The following is a 22,401-nucleotide window of genomic DNA, read 5'->3' as shown; positions in this document are numbered from 1 at the left end:
GTAAAATATTTTTCAGTGCAGTATTAAGTTTAGTGAATTCGCGTTTGGCAAGGTGATCGTTAAAATCAGCTGTTTTCTGCTTTATCAAATACAGTTATGCTGTGGGTTACAGAAGACAAAGGATGCCTATACAGATAGACTGTTGGCTGGGCTTCAGTCAATTATTTTCTTAGCGCAGTGTATTATGGTGGGCACTAATGATCCAATCTTTTTCATCCAATCTTACCAAATCTATGTAGCATAAGGGTAAACTGAGTGAATATACTGAATGGATACTTCAGGCAGTTACCTTATATTACATAGAAATGGTAAGATTGGATGAAAAAGATTGGATCATTAGTGGCCACCTTTAGAAGGGAAATGAAGTGTCAATACTGGTGTAAAGAGGAAGTCGCTGTGTCTCCTGATCAGCTGGCTATTCCTGCACATGATTTTCAGTCTAAATTCAGTCAGGTGTTTTATTTTAACACTTTTGCTCTCTGGAGAAAAGGGTACTTTATTATCTGGCAGTTTGGCCCACAGAACACAGATCTACCTTCTCTCCTTGATTATATTCGCGACACACAGGTCTTTGTGGTACTGTACAAACTGGTGACAAGTCATACGGATTTCCTCTGGCAGTTGGCTCTCCTCTGGTGTCACACTGGGCTCTTTGCTACTCCACAGGAATTGAAGTCTAAACAAGAGAAATAGATAAAGTCACAAGAATTCTATTTAAAATGCAACTCGCTTTGTTCTTTAAAATGCTACAGATTACAGAATAAAAGCTAAAAGTTATATGCGTGGAAAGTGGAAGAGCAAAGCCTCATACACATGCTCAGTGTCACCTCCAATGATCGTTGCTTTATTATTAGGGCAACACTGTGGAGAATGAGTGCAGTACAAGGACACAGCTTGGCTGTGGCAATGGAAAGAGGGCAAGGGACAACAAGGTGGAGAAAGAGCGAGCAACTTCCAGCAGCCAGGTATGAACAAGCACAATGGGCCGTTCATCACTAGTTTAGAAAGTTGGTGAGATGGATGGCTAAACCATGGCATGAATGGCTAAACTACAGCAGTAGCATCCCAGTGACAGGAAGGTAAGGGGCATCTTCGCCATGTGCCAATCCAGAGTATACAACAACAGGAATGATTAGTAACAGCTTGTTTTGTCTCTGTCCAATTAAGACATTTTGCCATTTTACAAATACTGCCACATAATGTCAATATACTGTACTACAGTATATGGAGAGGAATGGGAGAGATCACTGAAAAGATTCATGTCTGCCGAGTAGGGGTCTTTAAGATAACTGTACTACAGACATTAATAGGTACAATTATCCTTATGCTGGAGATACACGGTACGTTTCTGTACCATCTATCGACCAGCTGATAATATTCAGTTGACCCGATCATGCCGCTCGACCCCCGCCCGCTCGATTCCCGCCGGCGGACAATGGCAGGGAATCTAGCTGTGATAAGGAAGCGCCGGCGGGGACGAGCGGTAATCAATCCGCGCACACAAGCGGGGATGCGCGGCATCGAGCCACAGGCTCGATCTGGCGCATAAAACGAGCCGTGTATGCCCGGCATTAGAGAGGAACTCCAGTGAAAATAACAAACAAAAGTGCTTAATTTTTTACAATAATTATGTATAAATGATTTAGTCAGTGTTCGCCCATTGTAAAATCTTTCCCCCCTGATTTGCATTCTGACATTTATCACATGCCAACATTTTTACTGCTGGCAGATGATGTCAGTGGAAGTAGATGCTGCTTGCTTCTTTGGCAGTTGAAAACAGCTGTTATTTCCCACAATGCAACAAGGCTCCCACAGTGTGATGCCAACACCATGGTCCTGACATCACACTGTGGGAGGGGTTTCACCACAATATCAGCCATACAGACTCCCCTGATGATTAGTTTGAGAAAAAGGAAAATATTTCTCATGGGAAAGGGGGTATCAGCTACTGTTTGGGATGAAGTTTAATCCTTGGTTATGGTTTCTCTTTAAGGTTACTGTACATAGGGTTCTGACAGTTTTCTTTGCTGCAGTTCTTGGATATTAGTGTGCCGCAATGTACATTAAAAAACTAAAAAAAAAAATTATAGCAAAAAGTTAAAGCGTATCCGAGATGAAAAACTATAACAAGTAACTTGTCTATATATCTTATGTAGAGCTTAGATAGTTTACACAGCAAATCTAGCTGCAAACAGCTTCAACAGTATATGATTATTTCTTCCTGTGATACGAGAGCAGCCATGTTCTGTTTGTAGTCATCACACACAGGCAAGCTGATCTGTATCTCCAGCCTTCAACCTATGAAAACTTCACTCCCCTCTCCTCCTCCCTTTTGCCTCTGAAATCCCTGGCTAGTAACCTCCTCCTCCTCCTGCCCAGACTGAGCTCCCATAAGCCCTTGCTACATGGGTCTGAGAGTGCCAAGGCACTGGAGAAGCCGTGGGCGAGGCTTGTTTAGTTTATAGGAAATTAGAGTATTAAAAAAAAACAAAAAGGTATTTGGCTTGAGAAATGCCCTATAAACTATATGAAAGGAACACAATTATGCAATGCGTAAAAGTTTATCTCTGATCCACTTTAACCCTTTCCACTCAGAGTTCTTTCCTAAAGGAAGTCATTTCTGCTCAGTTTAAAAAAAAAAAAAAAAAGAAATGCGCTCTCCCTCTTACTCTCTCTCCCATTTTAACATGGAACATAACACCGTAACATGGTAAATCTTATTTTAAAGCAGCTGTGCCCAACCTAAGGCCCGCGGAAGTGTCCTGAGGAGGAGGATCAGGGATTGTGTCATACTATGTCATAGGTTTACACAGCATACTCGCCTTCTCCGCAGTAGCGCTGTGATAGTTAGGGACCCTCGTCCATTGGTTGCTGCAGGAACCACCCTCCAATTGGAATAAGCCTTATTCCTATTGGAGGGAGGTTCCTGCATCAAGCAATGGGCGAGGATCTAACTATCATAGCGCTACTGCAGAGAACGTGAGGCGGAGAACGTGCGTACACTGTGTAAACCTATGACGCAATCCCTGATCCTCCTCCTCAGCATGGATTCTTGCTTCGGCTCTACTCACATGCTCCGGCTCTCCTCTCCCACATGCTTTGCCGCTGCTCCGGCCTCTCATCTCAAGGGACAGTATGACATCACACGCTACCAGCCAGTCAAGCTGTAAAAAAAACTTGCTCCACGCTGACCTTCACCCGCGGCAACTAATTGGGACCCCGGCTTCTGCTGAATAGTAGGCTGCAACTACCTGCAGCTCACACAGCACTTGTGTTGGGCGGGGGGGCGGGGGGGGGGATGGGGATCACCTAGAGAGCCTCTGCACATACCATCCAGGTACCCCAGAAAATGGGCAATAGATGGTGAGTACAACAATTCTTGGCTTGCCATTTTCTTTCCTTTTCTAACACCATGTTAACTGTTACTAGAAAAATGTTAAAGATTTATATTTAAATTTTATATGTATGTGTTCCGGCCTACAAAATTTATCTTCATATGAAGTGCGGCCCTCGGGCAAAAAAAGGTTGGGCACCACTGTTTTAAAGAACACATAACATTTAATTTGATACCTTATTTGGACAGTTTGGCATCTTCTATTGGCTGGTAGCAGAGGAGAAAGCCAAGGTATGGTAAATTGAAAAACAGTTTCCTGGGTGTAATCCAGGCCTGCGTGAGCAAGTTTCACTATAATAGGTAGTTTTATGCCCGCCACCCGGGGTCTTACTGTCCCTACACACAATGCAATCGTTGGTATTTCGATTGGGCAGATTAGCAATAAAATACTGGCTACTATTTACACCCTCCCCCAGTCCATCCCATAGGATGCCATTCATTATTTCTATAACTTTGCAGGCAACCTGCAAGAAAAAAAAAATTAATCTGCAATTATTTTTCTTGTTTTTTTGCAAAAAAAAAAGAAAAGGAAGTGAAATTCAAATCAAAATGTCACTTCCTTCTAGCGCTGATGGGGGAAAGAAGGTATGGGGCTGGGGGGGGGGGGGGGGGGCACAGACAGTGTGGGCATGTAGTAATACATGCCCACAAACAGTCACATGGTGATCGGCGGTTTGCGGCAGTCCCGATGCGCTACAAACCACCGCTGCAGGGATGTCCCGCATAGCAGGAAGTACGAGCGCATCGGGCTTTACCGTATGTCCTGCTATGCGGGACATACGAGTGCAAAGGGTTAAAAAGATGATTGTACTACAAACATTATTACGTACAATTATCCTCAAGGCTACTGCACATTGGCTTCTGACATCCCTTTTCTTAGCTGTAGTTCCCAGATATCTTTTTTGCTATTCAATAGTGGGTATCAAACTAAATCCGGAAGGATGTCAAAAGCTGCAGGCTAGCTGTGGAGGACAAATTACAGTATAATCGCATTATAGTAAACTCCAAGGGACCAGGAAAAGTGGTTTACTATATCAGAAATTGTCCTAGAAATGGCCCAGCATGCCCTGGTACATTCTGTGCTGCAAAGGAGCAACTCTGTCCTCCCATTGGAGGTGCAGTACAAGCACTCGCACATTTGGTGGACTGTCACTGCAAGGTTAAAGGAATCTTCAATCAAATGATGCTACCCCTCCCTCTACTTATCCAGGGCTCTAGCCCCTGGCAGCTGCTATGACCTACACCGCATCTCCGCTTGCAGCCTGGGGCGCCGCTGTCAATCACCTCCACAGGCAATCACCTCCACAGGCAATCACCTCCACAGGCAATCACCTCCGCAGGCAATCACCTCCGCAGGCGCAGTACACTATGTGGAGGTGATGTATAGCGGCGCAGGCGCAGTAGAGGATCACCTGGAGGTCGGCCTCTGCACCGGCGGGGACCCTAGGCCGGTGGCTGCGTATGGAGATTCACCGTGGGACACAGTGGCTGCTAGAAGCCCCGGGTAAGAAAAGCAGGGGGTAGCACAATTTGATGATTCCTTTAAGTATACTTTAAGGCTGCATAGCCAGGCTGGACAAATTGCTGGTACAGTATTCAGGTCTCCTTAAAAAAAAAATTGCAGCAGTCACTGAATAGCAGCAGTTACTTGCTTCCTGTGAGAACTTTCTGCTCGCATGTGAGCCACTAAAAATCTCTCTTTTAAATGCAGCCAATCAAGATAAGCCACTTATACCTGTAATGCAATGCGAATGGCTCAGATACCTCTGCGGGTGAGACTCTCCTCTACACCCTCCTTAGTTTTGCAGTGAGTAGGCCCACTCAGATCTACACTACAAGTGAAAGTAGCCTGTACTGCACTCCACACTCTACTAGCGTCATTGTTAACAAGGGAAGAGATACCCGGGCGTGCTTACAATCCCGTGGGAGGGCTGCAACAATATTTTTATCAGTGACTGCAAAGTGGAAGTGTTGCATCCTCTGGTTTACATTTACATTATTCCTCATTTTCCCCAGGCTGCTAACTTGTACAGTACTGTATATCTAGTGCTGGTGCCATTCTTCTTGTAATTAAAATGTTATCAGGCATCAACTCACTTGCAAACCAGCCTGAAGAGAGCAGCAGACTATGGGTTTCACACTTACATATGACGCATGCACCACCCTCTTTTTACTATAGCCACAGTCAGCGTCACATAGTGGCCAAAGAACATGTTTACTATAGCAGAAGTTATATCAAAGTTTACTATACCAGGCGTTGCTCCCATAGACTTATAATGGAGATTGAACCTGGAGAGGTAGTTTACTATACCTAAATGTTTATTATACCAGAGTTTATTTTAACAACATTATACTGTACTAAGAGGTGAAACCCACGACAGTAAAATGACAACAGGAACTTCTCTGCACATGACTGCATGTTTGACAAACAGTTTCACTTCAAGACCCTTAACTTTTGGTGACATTATTTTGTTCCGTTGTTTTGAACAGGAAATGTCTATTTCCTCTATTTTGGTTAATAATAAATGTATCCCCCTATTCTGAGATCACCAGTGAGTTATAAGGATGGATTTATATAAAAGACCTACCAGGAAAAATCAAACTTGCATTATTTGCCATTCTGTTGAATCCAGTACCAAATACAATAGAAATTAATTGCCATTCTAATAAAAATCAGCTTATCACTGATCATTGGTGAAAGCACACCTGACGTGAAAGTAATATGGAGGCTGACATTTAATTCCTTTTAAACAATACACATTGCCTGGCTCTTCCTGCTGATCTTCTGCATCTAACACTTTATGCCACAGACACCGAACAAACATGCAGATCAATTGTTCCTGACAAAAGTCTGACTGAATCACACACCTGAAAATATCATGCAGCTAATCCAGACACTACTGACCCCAAAGGTCAGCAGGTCTGCCAGGCAACTAGTATTATTTAAAAATAAATATGGTGGCAGCCATATCCCTCCCGCTTCAAGTTCCCTTTAAAGCCTCCACTGACTGTTCCTGTCGGATTAAAAATAACTTCTAAAAACAATATACACAGACATACTTTTTCTTGCATGGAAGAATAATCAGGTGTTTGTCCAATCCAAAAATGCCGAATGACAGGAAGCCCTGTAAGTAGCAAGAAAAAAAGGCAAAATGTTAAATATGCCATACAGTGGGAATGTACTATATATTACAACAGATGTGAATTCAGTGCAAATATACTGTATCTACACTTCTGGCCAAAAGTATGTAGAGCTAATGCAGCCTGTTTTTTGGTTTTTAACTGCTGATCATTGCAGGCTGGACAAGCCACAGCAGGCCTGGGCAAACCAGAAAATGTGTTAACAGGGGTCAGACAAGGAATGGATGGGCTAGCCAAGCAATCTGAGGTGGTCTGTCCAGGGTCAGGCAAGCCATTGGGGCCAGACAAGCTGGCAAAGGCTAGATGGGAGTAACACAAGCTGGGGAAGCTGAACAAGTCTGTAAATGACATGTAGGAAAAAGTGAAGCAGTGAGTAGTGCTGCAGATACTTCACAGGTCACCAGGAAGCACTGAAGCTCACTGGATCTCAATTTAGAAAATGTGCTGCAAGAATGTGTGCAATGGTCATACCACATGACAATTCTGCTCTGCAACCTGTCACTATGACACGCCCCTAGGAGCAGCAATAGGACGCCGCAACTTACAGTCACCATATCCACAATTTTGTAGAGATTTCACCTCCCTTTGCAGAATAACAACGTAGTCAATATTTACGAGAAGTGACACTGCTGCCTATAGGCAGTCCCTACGCAAGTCTATTGTTCGTGTTATGTACAACCTGCTAGCAACTAGGCATGAGCATTCAGAATCGAAATGCCATTTCAAATTATTCGGAACAGAACTTGAATTTCAAGCACAGTGGACCACAGTTGGGGTGGAACAGGCCTCGGATGGGGTTAACTCACCCTTTATGCGGCTTCTGTGTGCTGCCATCCATGGTTGTACATATGTAAATTGCCGCTGGGAGACTTGGGCACAGGATACAGCCGATACATGGCTTATCCTGCTGCTGCACGAGACCCATCGACGTTAATTACTATTCCCCCTCTAGGTCCACTTGGATGGTGGGAAATTATACAATTCGGCTTCCAGCTATTGCTGGAGGCCGAATTCTAGTGTTTTAAAATGTAACTTCTGCCCTGTCTTCTAACGGCGCCGCAGTTACTCAGTGTGCTCCAAAATCTCCTGCACTGTAATTACAGCGCTCAATCCATGGTGCCTTCCAGCTTTCAATTCTTCCTCCTTCACAGCTAGTGTTGGGCGAACACCTAGATGTTCGCGAACGTTTGCCGAACATCGCCGCGATGTTCCAGTGTTCGCGCTGAACTCCGAACATAATGGAAGTCAATGGGGACCCGAACTTTCGTGCTTTGTAAAGCTTCCTTACATGCTACATACCCCAAATTTGCAGGGTATGTGCACCTTGGGAGTGGGTACAAGAGGAAAAAAAATATTTGAAAAAGAGCTTATAGTTTGAGAAAATTGATTGTAAAGTTTCAAAGGAAAAACTGTCTTTTAAATGTGGAAAATGTCATGTTTCTTTGCACAGGTAACATGCTTTTTGTCGCCATGCAGTCATAAATGTAATACAGAGAAGAGGTTCCAGGAAAAGGGACCGGTAACGCTAACCCAGCACCAGCAGCAGCACAAGTGATGGAACAGGAGGAGGAGGCGCAGGAGGAGAAGGCCACGCTTTTTGAGACACAACAACCCAGGCCTTGCATGAGGACAAATAGCGTGCGGATATAGCAATGCTTTTTGCTGCCATGCAGTCATAAATATAATACAGATGAGAGGTTCAATAAACAGGGACCGGCAACGCTAACCCAGCAGCAGCAGCAGCACACGTGATGGAACAGGAGGAGGCGCAGGAGAAGAAGGCCACGCTTTTTGAGACGCAACCCAGGCCTTGCATGAGGACAAAAAGCGTGCGGATATAGCAATGCTTTTTGCCGCCATGCAGTCATAAATGTAATACAGATAAGAGGTTCAATAAACAGGGACTGGAAACGCTAACCCAGCAGCAGCACACGTGATGGAACAGGAGAAGGCGCAGGAGGAGAAGGCCACGCTTTGTGAGACACAACATCCCAGGCCTTGCATGAGGACAAAAAGCGTGCGGATATAGCAATGCTTTTTGCCGCCATGCAGTCATAAATGTAAATGAAGGGCTGTTGGTTGTTGTGTTTGATGAACACTGGGAGACCTCAAGAGCACTACACGCAATGGCTGGGCTACTGCTGCTGCTGAGGCGGGTCTGGTGGTGAGTCTGGTGACCCCAAGGGAGGCAGTGTTGCTGGTACCCTGTCCTGCCGCGTTTGCCCACAGAGTGGGATGTTTGGATAGCATGTGGCGGCTCATGCTGGTGGTGGAGAGGTTGTTAATACTTTTCCCCCTGCTCAGGCGGGTCTTGCACACCTTGCAAATCGCCATAGTACCATCCTCAGTGCAGTCTTCAAAGAAAGCCCAGACTTTGGAGCACCTGCCTTGCTGGCGATTTCTGTTTGCGCCTCTTTTGCCTCTCACTTGAACTTCCACGCTTGTGGTGCCTGAAATTGCGCGCCGCCTACCTTGTGGCACAAGGCGAACTCGTGCAGCAGTGGGTTCTTCAACAGACTCATCTGTGCTGCTGCTACGACGGCGATGTTCTCGTTCACAAACAAAATCTGGGTCTATGTCCACATTGTCCATACCCGCCTCTTCCATCTCCTGAAACTCGTCATATTTCATTGTGGGGGGCCGCCGCCGTGGAGTAGAGCTCCCCAGAACAACCTCTGCGCAGCTCACTCCAACGTCGTCTTCCAGATCTTGTCGGCCGACCTCCTGCAATTGCAACCCCTCCTGCCCAACTTGCTCTGGGATTTGGGTTTCCGAGTCCTCCTCGGACTCGCCTTGTATTTCAGTGCGCGGTGCATTTCCCACAGTTAATGGTTGTGAATCCGGGCACAACATTTCTGGCTGTTCCTCCATTGACCTATCAAAGGTGGAAGTTTGTTGGGCTGGGAATAGCTCCTGCGAATACCCCATTGTGTCCTGAGGTAATTCATCGGACTGGTTATCTGGCAGTTGTGTGCGTGGTGTCGCTGCCGGTTGTGTCAGCTTTGTGCCCACTGGCTCCTTGTAACTGGCTGAGGACTCGGACCTCGTGCGTGATGTGCTGGTGCTTCTTAACCCACTGCTGGACGCTTGAGAGGTCATCCAAGTAATTATCTGGTCCTGTTCTTTTGGATTTGTGAGGGTTGTTGTCCTGGACAACATGGGCGGTATTGAGTGGGTTTTCTTGGGTGCTCCCCTGTGGCCTGTACGTGAACCGTCAGGGGAAACACCTCTTCCCTTGTCCCTCCCTCTTTCAACGGATTTCTTCCTCATTTCACTTATCCTTAAAGTACATGCTGACTGGCAGCAGTACAGTGGCAGTACAGAAATGCTATACAGTGGTGGGTGAGCGGTGTACCACTATTCCCAGCAGCGACACAGAGCACAATGCTATACAGTGGCGGGTGAGCGGTGTACTACTGTTCCCAGCAGACACAGAGTGGCAGTAAACACAATGCTATATAGTGTGGCTGAGCGAGCGGTGTACTACTATTCCCAGCAGACACAGAGTGGCAGTAAACACAATGCTATATAGTGTGGCTGAGCGAGGTACACAGAGTGGCAGTAAACACAATGCTATATAGTGTGGCTGAGCGAGCGGTGTACTACTATTCCCAGCAGACACAGAGTGGCAGTAAACAGAATGCTATATAGTGTGGCTGAGCGAGCGGTGTAGTACTGTTCCCAGCAGACACAGAGTGGCAGTAAACACAATGCTATATAGTGTGGCTGAGCGAGGTACACAGAGTGGCAGTAAACACAATGCTATATAGTGTGGCTGAGCGAGCGATGTACTACTATTCCCAGCAGACACAAAGTGGCAGTAAACACGATGCTATATAGTGTGGCTGAGCGAGGTACACAGAGTGGCAGTAAACACAATGCTATATAGTGTGGCTGAGCGAGCGGTGTACTACTATTCCCAGCAGACACAGAGTGGCAGTAAACACAATGCTATATAGTGTGGCTGAGCGAGGTACACAGAGTGGCAGTAAACAGAATGCTATATAGTGTGGCTGAGCGAGCGGTGTACTACTATTCCCAGCAGACACAGAGTGGCAGTAAACAGAATGCTATATAGTGTGGCTGAGCGAAGTACACAGAGTGGCAGTAAACACAATGCTATATAGTGTGGCTGAGCGAGCGGTGTACTACTATTCCCAGCAGCGACACAATGACTGGGGGGACCCTGGCTAGCGTGGCTGGAGCGCGAACTACCCTGCCTGCCTACCCAAAGCTAAACCCACAGACAAATGGCGGAGATATGACGTGGTTCGGGTATTTATTTACCCGAACCACGTGACAGTTCGGCCAATCAGAGCGCGTTCGGGTCCGAACCACGTGACCTGTTCGGCCAATCACAGCGCTAGCCGTACGTTCGGGGAACGTTCGGCCATGCGCTCTTAGTTCGGCCATGTGACAGAACGGTTTGGCCGAACACCATCCGGTGTTCGGCCGAACTCGAACATCACCCGAACAGGGTGATGTTCTGCAGAACCCGAACAGTGGTGAACACTGTTCGCCCAACACTATTCACAGCCAGAAGAAAGAAGTAGCTGGGGAGTTGGAACACACTGTGGAGGGCAGGTCACGGAGGCTGGGTCAAAGATAACTTAACCCCCCACTGCAGTCCACTCTGCTTGAAATTCAAGCTCTGTTCAGAAGCATTCAGAACATGGTGCAACAGTAGGTTTGCACATGTGACATGGCAAATCACGGCAGATTTGCTACCAGCAATCTGTCTTTATACCAAATCACTGCTAACAGTAGTAGTCCTATCCCATAGAGCCATATCAATCCCTGCCATGCACTGATGAGGACCAGAAAGTCTGAAGCAGGCGGTCTGCATGTTGGGTTGAGGTGGCTCTGGAAAAAGTATAAGCTATAGGCTTGCTATACACCAGCGGTTTTGGATATGTGCCTGTCCGGGGCATAAAGAGATCATTTGCATATTCAGGAGTTTTAAGAAGGCAAATTACACTCTACATCTAGCAAGAATGATCCGATCACACTACTGTAAGTAAAGCAACAATGCTAAGGAAAGTTAGCCACTAGTGATGTAACAGGAAGCTACTCAACACCAGTACTCAACCAATAACAACTGGATCATTAAACATTTTTTTACACAACTTCAGTAACTCCAAATTTGAGGTCCTGGTACCGACTTTATGCAAAAACTGCTGGGTTTTGTCCACACAACCTGCTGCTTTTGGGATACAGACTACTTATACTGAGTAAAGGTGGCCACTCTCCATACATTTTTAAAATTTCTTTTCAATACAAGAATTACAATCAATTTTTCTGATTGATTATAACATTTCAAAAATGTGACCAATGTAATACACGATTATTTGTTCCGAATAAATGACAGGGGTCTATACATCAAGAAACTGAAAGTGTAAGGCCTGCATCGGGTGAGGTTCAAATACCCATTTTTTATTTTAATGGGGTTGCGGGTCAGGTGCAGGTAGCGGGTATGTGGGTACCAGATTCACCAGAAAGCAGGTTGTGGGTCAGGTGTGGGTAGCATGCCTGCAGGTCTGAAAATTACACACGTGCAGGCCTCTACCTTGCACCATTCAATTTTCATTAAAAATGACCAGAAAAATGCACCAAACAAAAACTAGGAAATTTGATCAGATTTCTCGAAAGAATTACCATATTTTTCGGACTTTAAGATGCACTTTTTCTCCCCCCAAATTGGGGGAAGGAGTGAGTGCGTCTTAAAGTCCGAAGGCTACAAATTTGGGCTGGTCCACTGTCTCAGCGGCAACTTCACAGCCGGAGCTTACTGGAGACAGGAAGTCTGTGAGGTCTGCCTGCAGGGAGATCTTTAATTATGTTAATTGTCTGCCCGCTGCCTACTCTGACATGTCCGGTGAAGGGAGAGAGCGCTGAGCCGCTAATAAAGCAGTGTGCATAGCAGAGAGGCTGTGAGCTTTGTCGGGGAGAAGATCCAGCTGCTTTTAACGGTTTGCACGTTGCTAAAATAAATCTGAAATGCCGGTGAAAGGATAGAAGGAAGAGAGCGACGAGTGAAGAAACGTGCATAATAGCAGAGAGGCCGTGATCTTTATACACCGGGAGAAGGACTAGCAGCTTTTCAGTGTCTGCACGCTGCCCATCTAAAGCGGACATGCCGGTGAAGGGATCTACAGAAAGCTGAGCGGTGAGTGTAACAGGCGTGTGTGAAATGTGCATATCACTTGGCTTCTTGCAAGTTGCTACACTCACCGCTCAGCTCTCTCTATCCCTTCACCGGCATGTCAGCTTTAGATGGGCAGCGTGCTATGCGCACTGCTTTATTAGCAGTTCAGCTCTTTCTACCTTCACCGACATGTCAGATTTATAGTAGGCTGCGGGCAGACAAATTAACACATTGCTAGTAGTTCTCCCAGCATCAGGGCCGGTTTAAGCAACAATGGGGCCTCAGGGCAAAATAAACCTGGGGGCCCCCCAAACAGATACCCCAGAGCAAAAATTGGCATTAAGGGACCTTTTTTGCAGCTGGTATAGTCAGGGTTTGAAGCCCCAATTGGTCGGAGCTCCACATTCTGGCTACCCCAGCCTGCATGGGGGACAAGGGGTTAAAAAGTTTCAGGAGGGGGGACCCCACATAATTAAAAAAAAAAAAAAATTCCCACAATCTAAACATAAATTTTTTGGGGGGAAAATAGGAAAAAAATGCCAGGGATCTTCATACAGCCATATTGCGGCTGTATAGCGATCCCTGGCCAAAGCAATGCGGCTGCGTATGGACCCCCTGAAAACCCAGTCAGGAAATTTATTGCTCTTTCTTTTGATACATGTAAAATTACACTACCGTTAGGTACTAAAAGTGACATTTACCGCATTTAAAAGTATACTTTTTCCCTTCAAAACTTTAAAATCGATTTTCTCAAAAACTATAAGGTCTTTTTGAAAAAATTTTTTCCTCTTATTCCCAATGATCTCCTTCAAATTTAGGGCTTCTAGAATTTAAAGAGAACCCGAGGTGGGTTTGAAAAATATTATCTGCATACAGAGGCTGGATCTGCCTATACAACCCAGCCTCTGTTGCTATCCCAAACTCCCCTAAGGTCCCCCTGCACTCTGCTATCCCTCATAAATCACAGCCACGCTGCTGACAAACAGCTTGTCAGAGCTGGCTGTGTTTATCTCTATAGTGTCAGTCTGCTGCTCTCCCCGCCTCCTGCAGAACTCCGTTCCCCGCCTGCATCCCTTCCCTCCCTGCTGATTGGAGGGAAGGGACAGGGACTGGAGCTATGCAGGAGGCGGGGGAGCAGCTGAGACTGACACTACAGATGTAAACACAGCCTCACAGCACGGCTGTGATTTATGAGGGATTGCAGAGTGCAGAGGGACCTTAGCGGGGTTTGGGATAGCAACAGAGGCTGGACTGTATAGGCAGATCCAGCCTCTGTATGCAGATAACATTCTTAAAACACACCTCGGGTTCTCTTTAAGGTGGATTTGCTATTAACCATTAAAGTCGGCTGGTTTTTAAATGTGTATTTTTTTTCCTTTGAAACTTTAAAATCGATTTTCTCAAAAACTATAAGGTCGATTTGAAATTTTTTTTTTCTTTTGTAGCCACTGGGGGCCCCTACAAGGTCTGGGGCCCTGGGGCAGCTGCCTTCTTAGCCTCTATGGTAGCGCCGGCCCTGCCCAGCATACAAAGCTCACAGCCTTTCTGTGTCTAGTTTTTATTTGCTTGCATTAAAAAAGTTAAAAGAGCAGTAATAGCTGTCTGGAAATTAAACAGTGGAACAACAATTTACAGTATTTTTCGCTATCTGCTATGCTCACATAGCTTCTCCACTCACTGCTCAGCTCTCTATCCCTTCACCAGGCATGTCAGCTTTAGATCGGCAGCTTGCAGACAATGTACTGCTGCTAGTTCTTCTCCCTGAATATTAGTACCCACAGCCTCTCTGCTATGCTCACATGCTTCCCACTTGCTACTAAACTACCTTTCTACCTTCACTCTGCATGTCAGATTTACATAGATAGATGTACACAGTAAAATAAAACATGATAAAAATAAAATACGCTCAACAAGACGCCCCTGCACCATAGATGTACCAGGGTTAGTATATTTTTTCCCCCTGATTTATGCCCTCTAAACCTGGGTGCGACTTGTGGTCCGGAGCGTCTTATAGTCCGAAAAATATGGTAAATATAAGTGTTTTTATTGAATTGTTGTAAAATTAGATCATTTTGCTTTATCGTGTGTGGTCCCCTTAACAGAGGCTCACCTTCCAGCTGTAAACTGGCCAGTGGCATTTGTTGCTTTCCCCATTCCAGTTACCCACAATCACAGGCTCATCATGCATTTTGATTAGGCAGATTATTTTTACCAATGTGTGCCAAGAACTATGGTCTTCTGCTAGGCACAATCATGTGACCATAGGCATAATCATGTGACTATAGCCCAAGGAAAATAAAAGTAAGGCTTTCTAGCTTCAAAACAAAAAAAAATATATAGCAACTGTGGGGTATTCACTTTCAATCCAAAGGTAGCATTTGGAGTACACATATCACACGATGACAGCAGACAGTGTACAAGGTGAACGTACCTGTCCAAAATTGAATACAGCACAAAAGAACTGAAGCTCCACATACAGCCTTCCTGGCTCCGGATTAAACAGCCACCAGAAGCAGCTGGATACATTCTGTGATAGGGAGAAAAAAATAAACCCGTTTGATAAGAACATGAGGATGAAGACATCTGAATCAGGAAAACAATTCTGTTTAAAGTGATAGTGTATTCATAGTAAAAGCCTCACACACTAGACCATTCTCGGCTGAGATGGTGCAGAAAGAAAGTCTCAGGCTGAAATTGTAGCGTGTGCACAGCTGCCCCACAATGCTGTAAACAATGAGTGGCAAATGAGCATTTTCTCTTTTTGTTCCCATGCTCATACACCACTTGTCAATCATGCCTCATTCCCTTTCCATGGAGCAGCACATATTGCCCAGCTGCAGCCACACAGCGTGTTTGTACTGCTCTTGTTAGCTAAAATATCAATGCATCAATAGGAGATATATATATATATATATATATATATATATATATAAGAAAGAGAAAGAGAGAGAGATCTATATCTAGGGTCAGCAGGAACATTAACGCATACATTTTTTCACGTTAGCGGTGCAACGCTGATACATTTTATTTATTAGCATTGCACCGCTAACGCAAAAAGAATATATGCGTTAATGTTCCTGCGCCAGCGAGAATGCGTAAAAATGTACGCAACCCAGAGGTTGGCAAAAAACGAAACTAGCTGGTGGCGGGGGACTGGAGCAGCAGTGAGTGATTACGAGGGCACAGGATGGCTGCATGGGGCTGGTAGAAGCCCCAGGTAAGTGAAACTATTTTTTGTTTTTTTTTGACGGACGTTCCCTTTAAAAGATCTTATCAATGTGCAATATAGTTGCATTATTCATTTAGCCCTCTCTTAGGATATTGTCATAGTAAATTTAGCAATATGACGACTCAGAAGTTGTTTTCTGCCATGCAAGAGAGTTTTATGGCTGTAAGGTCTCGACAGTGAAGGTTACACGATTAGGTCCACCACTAGAGAAAAACGTACCTTTATACCTGAAACTTAACCCTTTCAAGCAGAGTATAAGGAAAAGGAACACAGCCTAGTTGTTTGAATGCTTTGCACTGTACGCACACGTCTGTTTCATCAGGTCACCTCAAGTATAAATAAGCCACTGTATAGTGAAGTTTCTCTTTTGTTTAAACATTACTATAGACCTACAGAGCTGCACAAGTCTTTTTTCCAGTTTATTGGTGGTCACAGTACCTCCCGCCGTCCGAATGTACATAACACAACGGAACTGTGTGGTGGTTTTACATTGCTAATGAAGTACGGTATGCATTCTGTTATTAGAAACAGACAGATGCAAACTCAGAAGAAGTCTCCACATAAGGGCAAAAAAACAACAAAGAGAACTCTTGCATAACTAGCTAAATACCTGTGCTTAGCTATGTTGGAAAATCAAACACAGAATGTTATTTGAGAAGTTTAAGTATTTTAAATCATAAAAGGTTTATTTTTTTTAGAAATCTGAAGTGTAGCAAATGCAAACACTGCAGAACTTGTGTGTCTGCAGGCGTTAAAGAAAACCATAGTACAAAAGAGCGTACTCAACTCCACTATCTCTTCCTCTGTTTGCTCCGGCTCAGAATTCCATTCTTTTGGACTCTATTCCTAGCCTATTTTCCACCTATGTCAGGGGCGTAGCAATAGTGGTTGCGACCACATAGGGGCTCTTGGGCCAGAGGGGCCCCCGAAGGGCCCTCCCTCAACTACAATATTAGCTCTTGGTCTATTGGTCCTGTGCTCATAATAATCACTTCTTTAGATACTTTAAATAGAGAAAATCATTAACAAACTGTTCCCCATCCCCTTTTTGCACCTCTGACACTAGTTGCCACTGGCAGGTTTCAGTGCGCCGTATCAATTGTTATGTATAGAGTGCTTGGGGGGCCCCATTGTAAAGCTTGCATCGGGGCCCACAGCTCCTTAGCTACGCCACTGACCTCTGTGTCATGTATTTATTTATTTTCATTTAGTCTCTGGCACTATCCCTTTTATTTCCCAATAGTATTGTTTTTATGTTTTTCTTATAGGTCAGCTGTTAAACCTTTATGTTATCTCTCCTCTTGCCTCTCTGCCACACTGTAATTGCTTCTGTTTGAGCTCCTCCTCTCGTGCCCCTTCCTTCCCACTTTGGCTTTTGTCTCACACTGTAGCTGCTTCTGCTCAAGCTCCTCTGCTCGTGCCCCCTCCCTTTCCCACTCTTGCATCTGTCTCACACTATAACTACTTCTGCTCAAGCTCTCCCTTGTGCTCTTCCTTCCCACTTTTGCTTCTGTCTCACTCTATAACTGCTCAAGCTTCCCCTTGTGCCCCCTCCTTCTCACTCTTGCACCTGTCTTACACTGTAACTGCTTCTGTTGAGCTCACCCTCCTTCCCACTCTTGCTTCTGTCTCACACTGTAACTGCTTTTGCTCGAGCTCCACCCTCCTTCCCTCTCTTGCATGTAGCTAATCCAGTCAGAGTCAGAGCACCAGATCTTCATGCTTGTTCAGGATCTATGGCTAAATGGATTAGAGACAGAGGATCAGCTAGACAGCCGCCAGGCAATTTTCATAATTTAAAAGGTAATAATTATGGTAGCCTTCGTAGGTCTCCAACCACGGGTTCCTTCGAAAGGCAGAATTAAAGGATTACTGGGGGCAAAGGGGAAAATGTTGGACTTACCTGGGGCTTCTAATGATCCCCCGCAGACATTCTGTGCCTGCGCAGCCACGCGTCGATGCTCTGGTACCGCCGCTGGTTTACTTCCGAAATTTGCCACTGTGCGGCCTTCTCTTCGCTCCTGCTATCACGGGAGCGTGTGCAGTACAGCCTGTGCAGTACGCTCCTGGGACATCAGCGGGATTGAAGAGAAGGCCACGCAGGCGCAGTAAGGCACAGTGATTTAGTGAAGTCGCATAAGTTCCATAAGTAACCAGCGGTGGGGACCGGAGCATCGGCGAGTGGCAGCGCAGACACAGGACGTCTTCGGGGAACCATTGGAAGCCAAGTTCAACTCTTTTCCCCTTTGCCACCTACAGTAATCCTTTAATTAAAAAACAAAACAAAAAAAAAACCCTTCTTAGTGGGTGCCTACATCTTGAAAGGAATATACATCTAAAATGTCATGTTTCTATGTTAAGGTGTTTGGGTCGATTAATACTTGTGCCTTTTATGTAAAAAGGATTAAACAATATTTTAACTACTGCATATTATTGCAGCATTGGGCAGCTCAGTGGTATGATGGATAAAGCACTCTCTCCTTACAGAGCTGCTCAGTGAAATGCTAATTACTGGGATGCATGGAAATATAATGCAAATTGTATGCAGCTTGGGACTCTGTCAATAAAATGCACTGAACTGAATTCATTTAATTCCAAGCTGCAACAATTTGTATGTAGTTTGTATACAAGGCAGAAAGCTTAGCGTCTCATTGGCCATCTCTAGTGGAGAACACAAGTGACCCAGCAAACATGGTCTGGGCTAGGTGGGAAGAGTATGCAACCTCTTCTGGGTCATATCAGAATTTAGCCAGGTTTGCGAAAAGGTTACGGAACTGCATTTTTTTTATTGTATTTACAAATATAGGGAAGATCTCACTGCAATGTGTTGGGCATCTGCAGCCACACCCACAACCTCTTAGCAGTCCTACTGTCCTGCATCTCCCACATTGTGCAACCTTTCCCCACCCCACACAACATTTAATAAAAAAAACCCCGGTTTGCTGGATCATGTACTTTCCCCCATCCCCAGTGGCAGACATTACGGGCATTTCTAAAATTTAGAATATTCGCTCTAATGCTGCTAACACACAATACAACTTTTGGTCCAATTGACGGGAATGGGACAAATACTTATGACCTGTGTGATCTATCTCTCATTGATAGAGGGATCGATTTTGCAAAGTTAGTGGAAAATGGATCCCTTTATCGATCGGAGGCAATTTGGACATGTGCACACGATACAACTTCCTGTCAGATTACCTGTCGATCACAAAGGGAATTGCATTGTGTGTTTCCTGTATTATACTGGCCGCACCAATGGGAGATTAAGACTTATCCGTCTTATCTATTAGGCAATTTTCCCCAATGGACAAAACAAGTAGGTAGATCCTGTATTACCTATGGCAGGGGTAGGCAACCCGCGGCTCCAGAGCCGCATGCGGCTCTTTTTCACCTTCGCCGCGGCTCTGGTGTCAGTGGCTGCGGCGCGCGTGTGACATGTGCTGTCGCTGGCCGGCAGCCTATCAGAGAGGCCGCCGGACCAGTGCAGTGCAGGGCTTCGGGCGGCCATTTTCCCGTAGCCCTGCAGTCTAATGTAGGCAGGACGTGACGTAGGAAGAGGATCGTGGGAGTTGCGCGCCACAAGGTCGGAACCAGAGGTCGGGACAGGAGGAGATCGTGACAGGAGGCCTGACTAGGTGCGTAAATGGGTTTTTCTTTTCAGATCTGCTGAAGTATTGTGCATATTGGGGTCAGATTTGCTGAAGGATTGTGTATATGGGGGTCAGATCTGCTGAAGGATTGTGCATATGGGGGTCAGATCTGCTGAAGGATTGTGCATATGGGGGTCATATCTGCTAACGATTTGTGCATATGGGGGTCATATCTGCTAACGATTTGTGCATATGAGGGTCAGATCTGCTAACGATTTGTGCATATGAGGGTCAGATCTGCTGAAGAATTTGTGCATATGGGGGTCATATCTGCTAACGATTTGTGCATATGGGGGTCATATCTGCTAATGATTTGTGCGAATGGGGGTGTTGGGGGGCAGTGCTAGATTTGTTTTATAATGGTTTTGCGGCTCCCAGTTTTTTTCTCTTTTCGGAAACGGGTCCAAGTGGCTCTTTATGTCTTAAAGGTTGCAGACCCCTGACCTATGGGATCCATTTACAGGTGTTCGTTGTGGGAGCAGATAAAGAAGGGGAGCTATGCTCAGCCTGCTTAGGGACCATGATTTTAAAAGAAAAAGCAGGTGCTGAGGGGAGAGGTCAGTTTACATACAAATAATCAGTAACCCTCTGCACTCAAGACACTCACAGCAAACTGGAACACTAACAGCATTAAAAACAATTAGATTGCAAATTGATGCATTTGCAGAGAGGGGATATTAGCTTCCAAAATGGATTGCAGACAAATGCATTGTGTACTAGTCCCTTTTACCAGCTATGAGGTTTCCTCTTATGAAAAGGGTCCCCACTCTACCTATACCAGTCACCCGGCTCATAACCTGGGATTCCCACTGAGGTTCTGCCATTCTAGAGAACACGCGCATTCACATAAAATCAGTTGTAAGACCTCCAGGGAGCAACAAACTGCACTACTTACACCATTTAATGGGCAGCACTGGCATAGGGAACAGGAGAGCTACAGCCTTCAGTCAGACTACAGTGGCTGTAATCTATGACATATCTGTTACAACGGGCACAATTACATGTTACATCTATGTCAGGAACCAGATGGGACTGTGAACCTAGCCTTAAAAAGTAACTGTATGTGAGAGTGATATTTAATTACCTTTTAAACAATACCAGTTACCTGGCAGTAATGTTGATCTTCTGGCATCAGTAGTGTCTGAGTCACAACCCTGAAGCAAGCATATGGCTAATCCAGTCAGACTTGAGTCAGAGCACCTGATCCACGTGCTTGTTTAGGGACTATGGTCAAAAGTATTAGAGACACAGGAACAGGGGGACAGCCAGGCAACTTGCATTGTTTAAAAGGAAATAAATATGGCAGCCTCCATATCATTTTCACTTCCGGTTCCCGTTAAAAACTGGCGTCATTCACACAAATGGCTAACAGCCTTTTTTTTTGTTTACTTTCACAGCAAAAGTACAATTGTGATATAAATTGGGCAATGCAATCAAAAAGCTGCTTAGAAAATAACCCACATAGTGAACTTACGGCAAAGAGGCCCACAATGAGGAGTAAGCAGAGTAACACGTGCCTGGCGGTCTGCGTGTCTGATGTGTGCAGCTGCTGTTGCTCTTCTTGGGATAGGGGACATCTCTGAGAGTTGCAGCGACTTAAACATTCATGTGCTGGTAGAAGGAAAGCAGTGTTACTCCACATAGTACAAAATACAATGTACCATCAACAGCAGGCCTGGGGAGAGGGTGTGCTACATATGCTTGGAATTCACTATTGCCAGAACACAAGACTCCCTGTCATACTCTACAAGATGCAACTAGGACACTTGTATGTTACGCTGTATCATCCAAGCCGATTTTACACCTGCATTGCATTGGATTACCCTGTTTTACAGCAGGGTAATGCAACGGCAAAGCAAGTCAATTGGGCCTTTTTTTCTTGTTGCGTTTCGCCAGAAGTGTTCATCCCATCACAATCCCAACGCATAATCTGCAGTGCGTTACTGTGATGCTCTGTTCCCCTGCAAAAGCAACAGTCAACGGAAGCTCCTTGATTGAGTCACCGACCTTTAACCCCTAACATACTCGGCAGCACATGTGCAATATATGTCCTTGTGACCGTGCTACCCTAGCTCCTGCATTTTCGGCTTGCGTGTTCCTGTCCAGACCATAGTACAAGGGGGTTGGATCGGACATATAGTGGATGCTCTGCCTATTATGTCCGGGTTAAAGGTCGGTGACTAATCCAAGTCGAGGGCGCAACCGGGGTCTTTTTGTAGGCGAACGGATCATCACAGGAGTGATTGGCAAAAGCGGTAAGCCTCAGCACTCACGCATATACATCTCTGTAGCCTCCATTTTAATAGACCAGTTTGGCTCAGGTATGCTTTATGGCCTGGTGCACACCAAAAACCGCTAGCAGATCCGCAAAATGCTAGCAGATTTTGAAACGCTTTTTCTTCCTTTTCTGTAGCGTTTCAGCTAGCATTTTGCGGTTTTGTGAAGCGTTTTTGGTGTAGTAGATTTCATGTATTGTTACAGTAAAGCTGTTACTGAACAGCTACTGTAACAAAAAACGCCTGGCAAACCGCTCTGAAGTGCCGTTTTTCAGAGCGGTTTGCGTTTTTCCTATACTTAACATTGAGGCAGAAACGCATCCACAATCCAAAATCTGCAGCAGCCCGGGAGTATGCGTTTCTGCAAAACGCCTCCCGCTCTGGTGTGCACCAGCCCATTGAAATACATTACCCTAGCGAATCCGCACCCGCAAGCGGATCGCAAACCGCAGCCGAACCGCTCTGGTGTGCACTAGGCCTAACACTGTAGCTGTCCTTAAAGAGAATCTGTACTCTAAAATTCTTACAATAAAAAACATGCCATTCTATTCATTATGTTCTCC

General features: G+C 45.3%; 1 protein-coding gene across 3 annotated transcripts in view; it reads right to left on the bottom strand.

Annotated features, from left to right (window-relative positions):
• Nucleotides 1-22,401, bottom strand: part of GPR155 (G protein-coupled receptor 155) — a 104,182-nt gene that overhangs the window by 12,806 nt on the left and 68,975 nt on the right. For all 3 annotated transcript variants that reach the window (XM_068245469.1, XM_068245468.1, XM_068245470.1), the window contains exons 12-15: nt 21,037-21,173; nt 15,112-15,207; nt 6,455-6,519; nt 536-676 (exon numbers count right to left, since the gene is read on the bottom strand). In XM_068245469.1, coding sequence (XP_068101570.1) covers nt 536-676; nt 6,455-6,519; nt 15,112-15,207; nt 21,037-21,173 — 439 coding nt within the window. The remainder of the gene's footprint in view (nt 1-535; nt 677-6,454; nt 6,520-15,111; nt 15,208-21,036; nt 21,174-22,401) is intronic.

This window comes from Hyperolius riggenbachi, chromosome 7 (genome assembly GCF_040937935.1).
Source record: "Hyperolius riggenbachi isolate aHypRig1 chromosome 7, aHypRig1.pri, whole genome shotgun sequence".
NCBI classification, from domain to species: Eukaryota; Metazoa; Chordata; class Amphibia; order Anura; family Hyperoliidae; genus Hyperolius; species Hyperolius riggenbachi.
The sequence above is the reverse complement of the archived record's forward strand: the minus strand, read 5'-3'. Positions and strand labels throughout refer to the sequence as shown.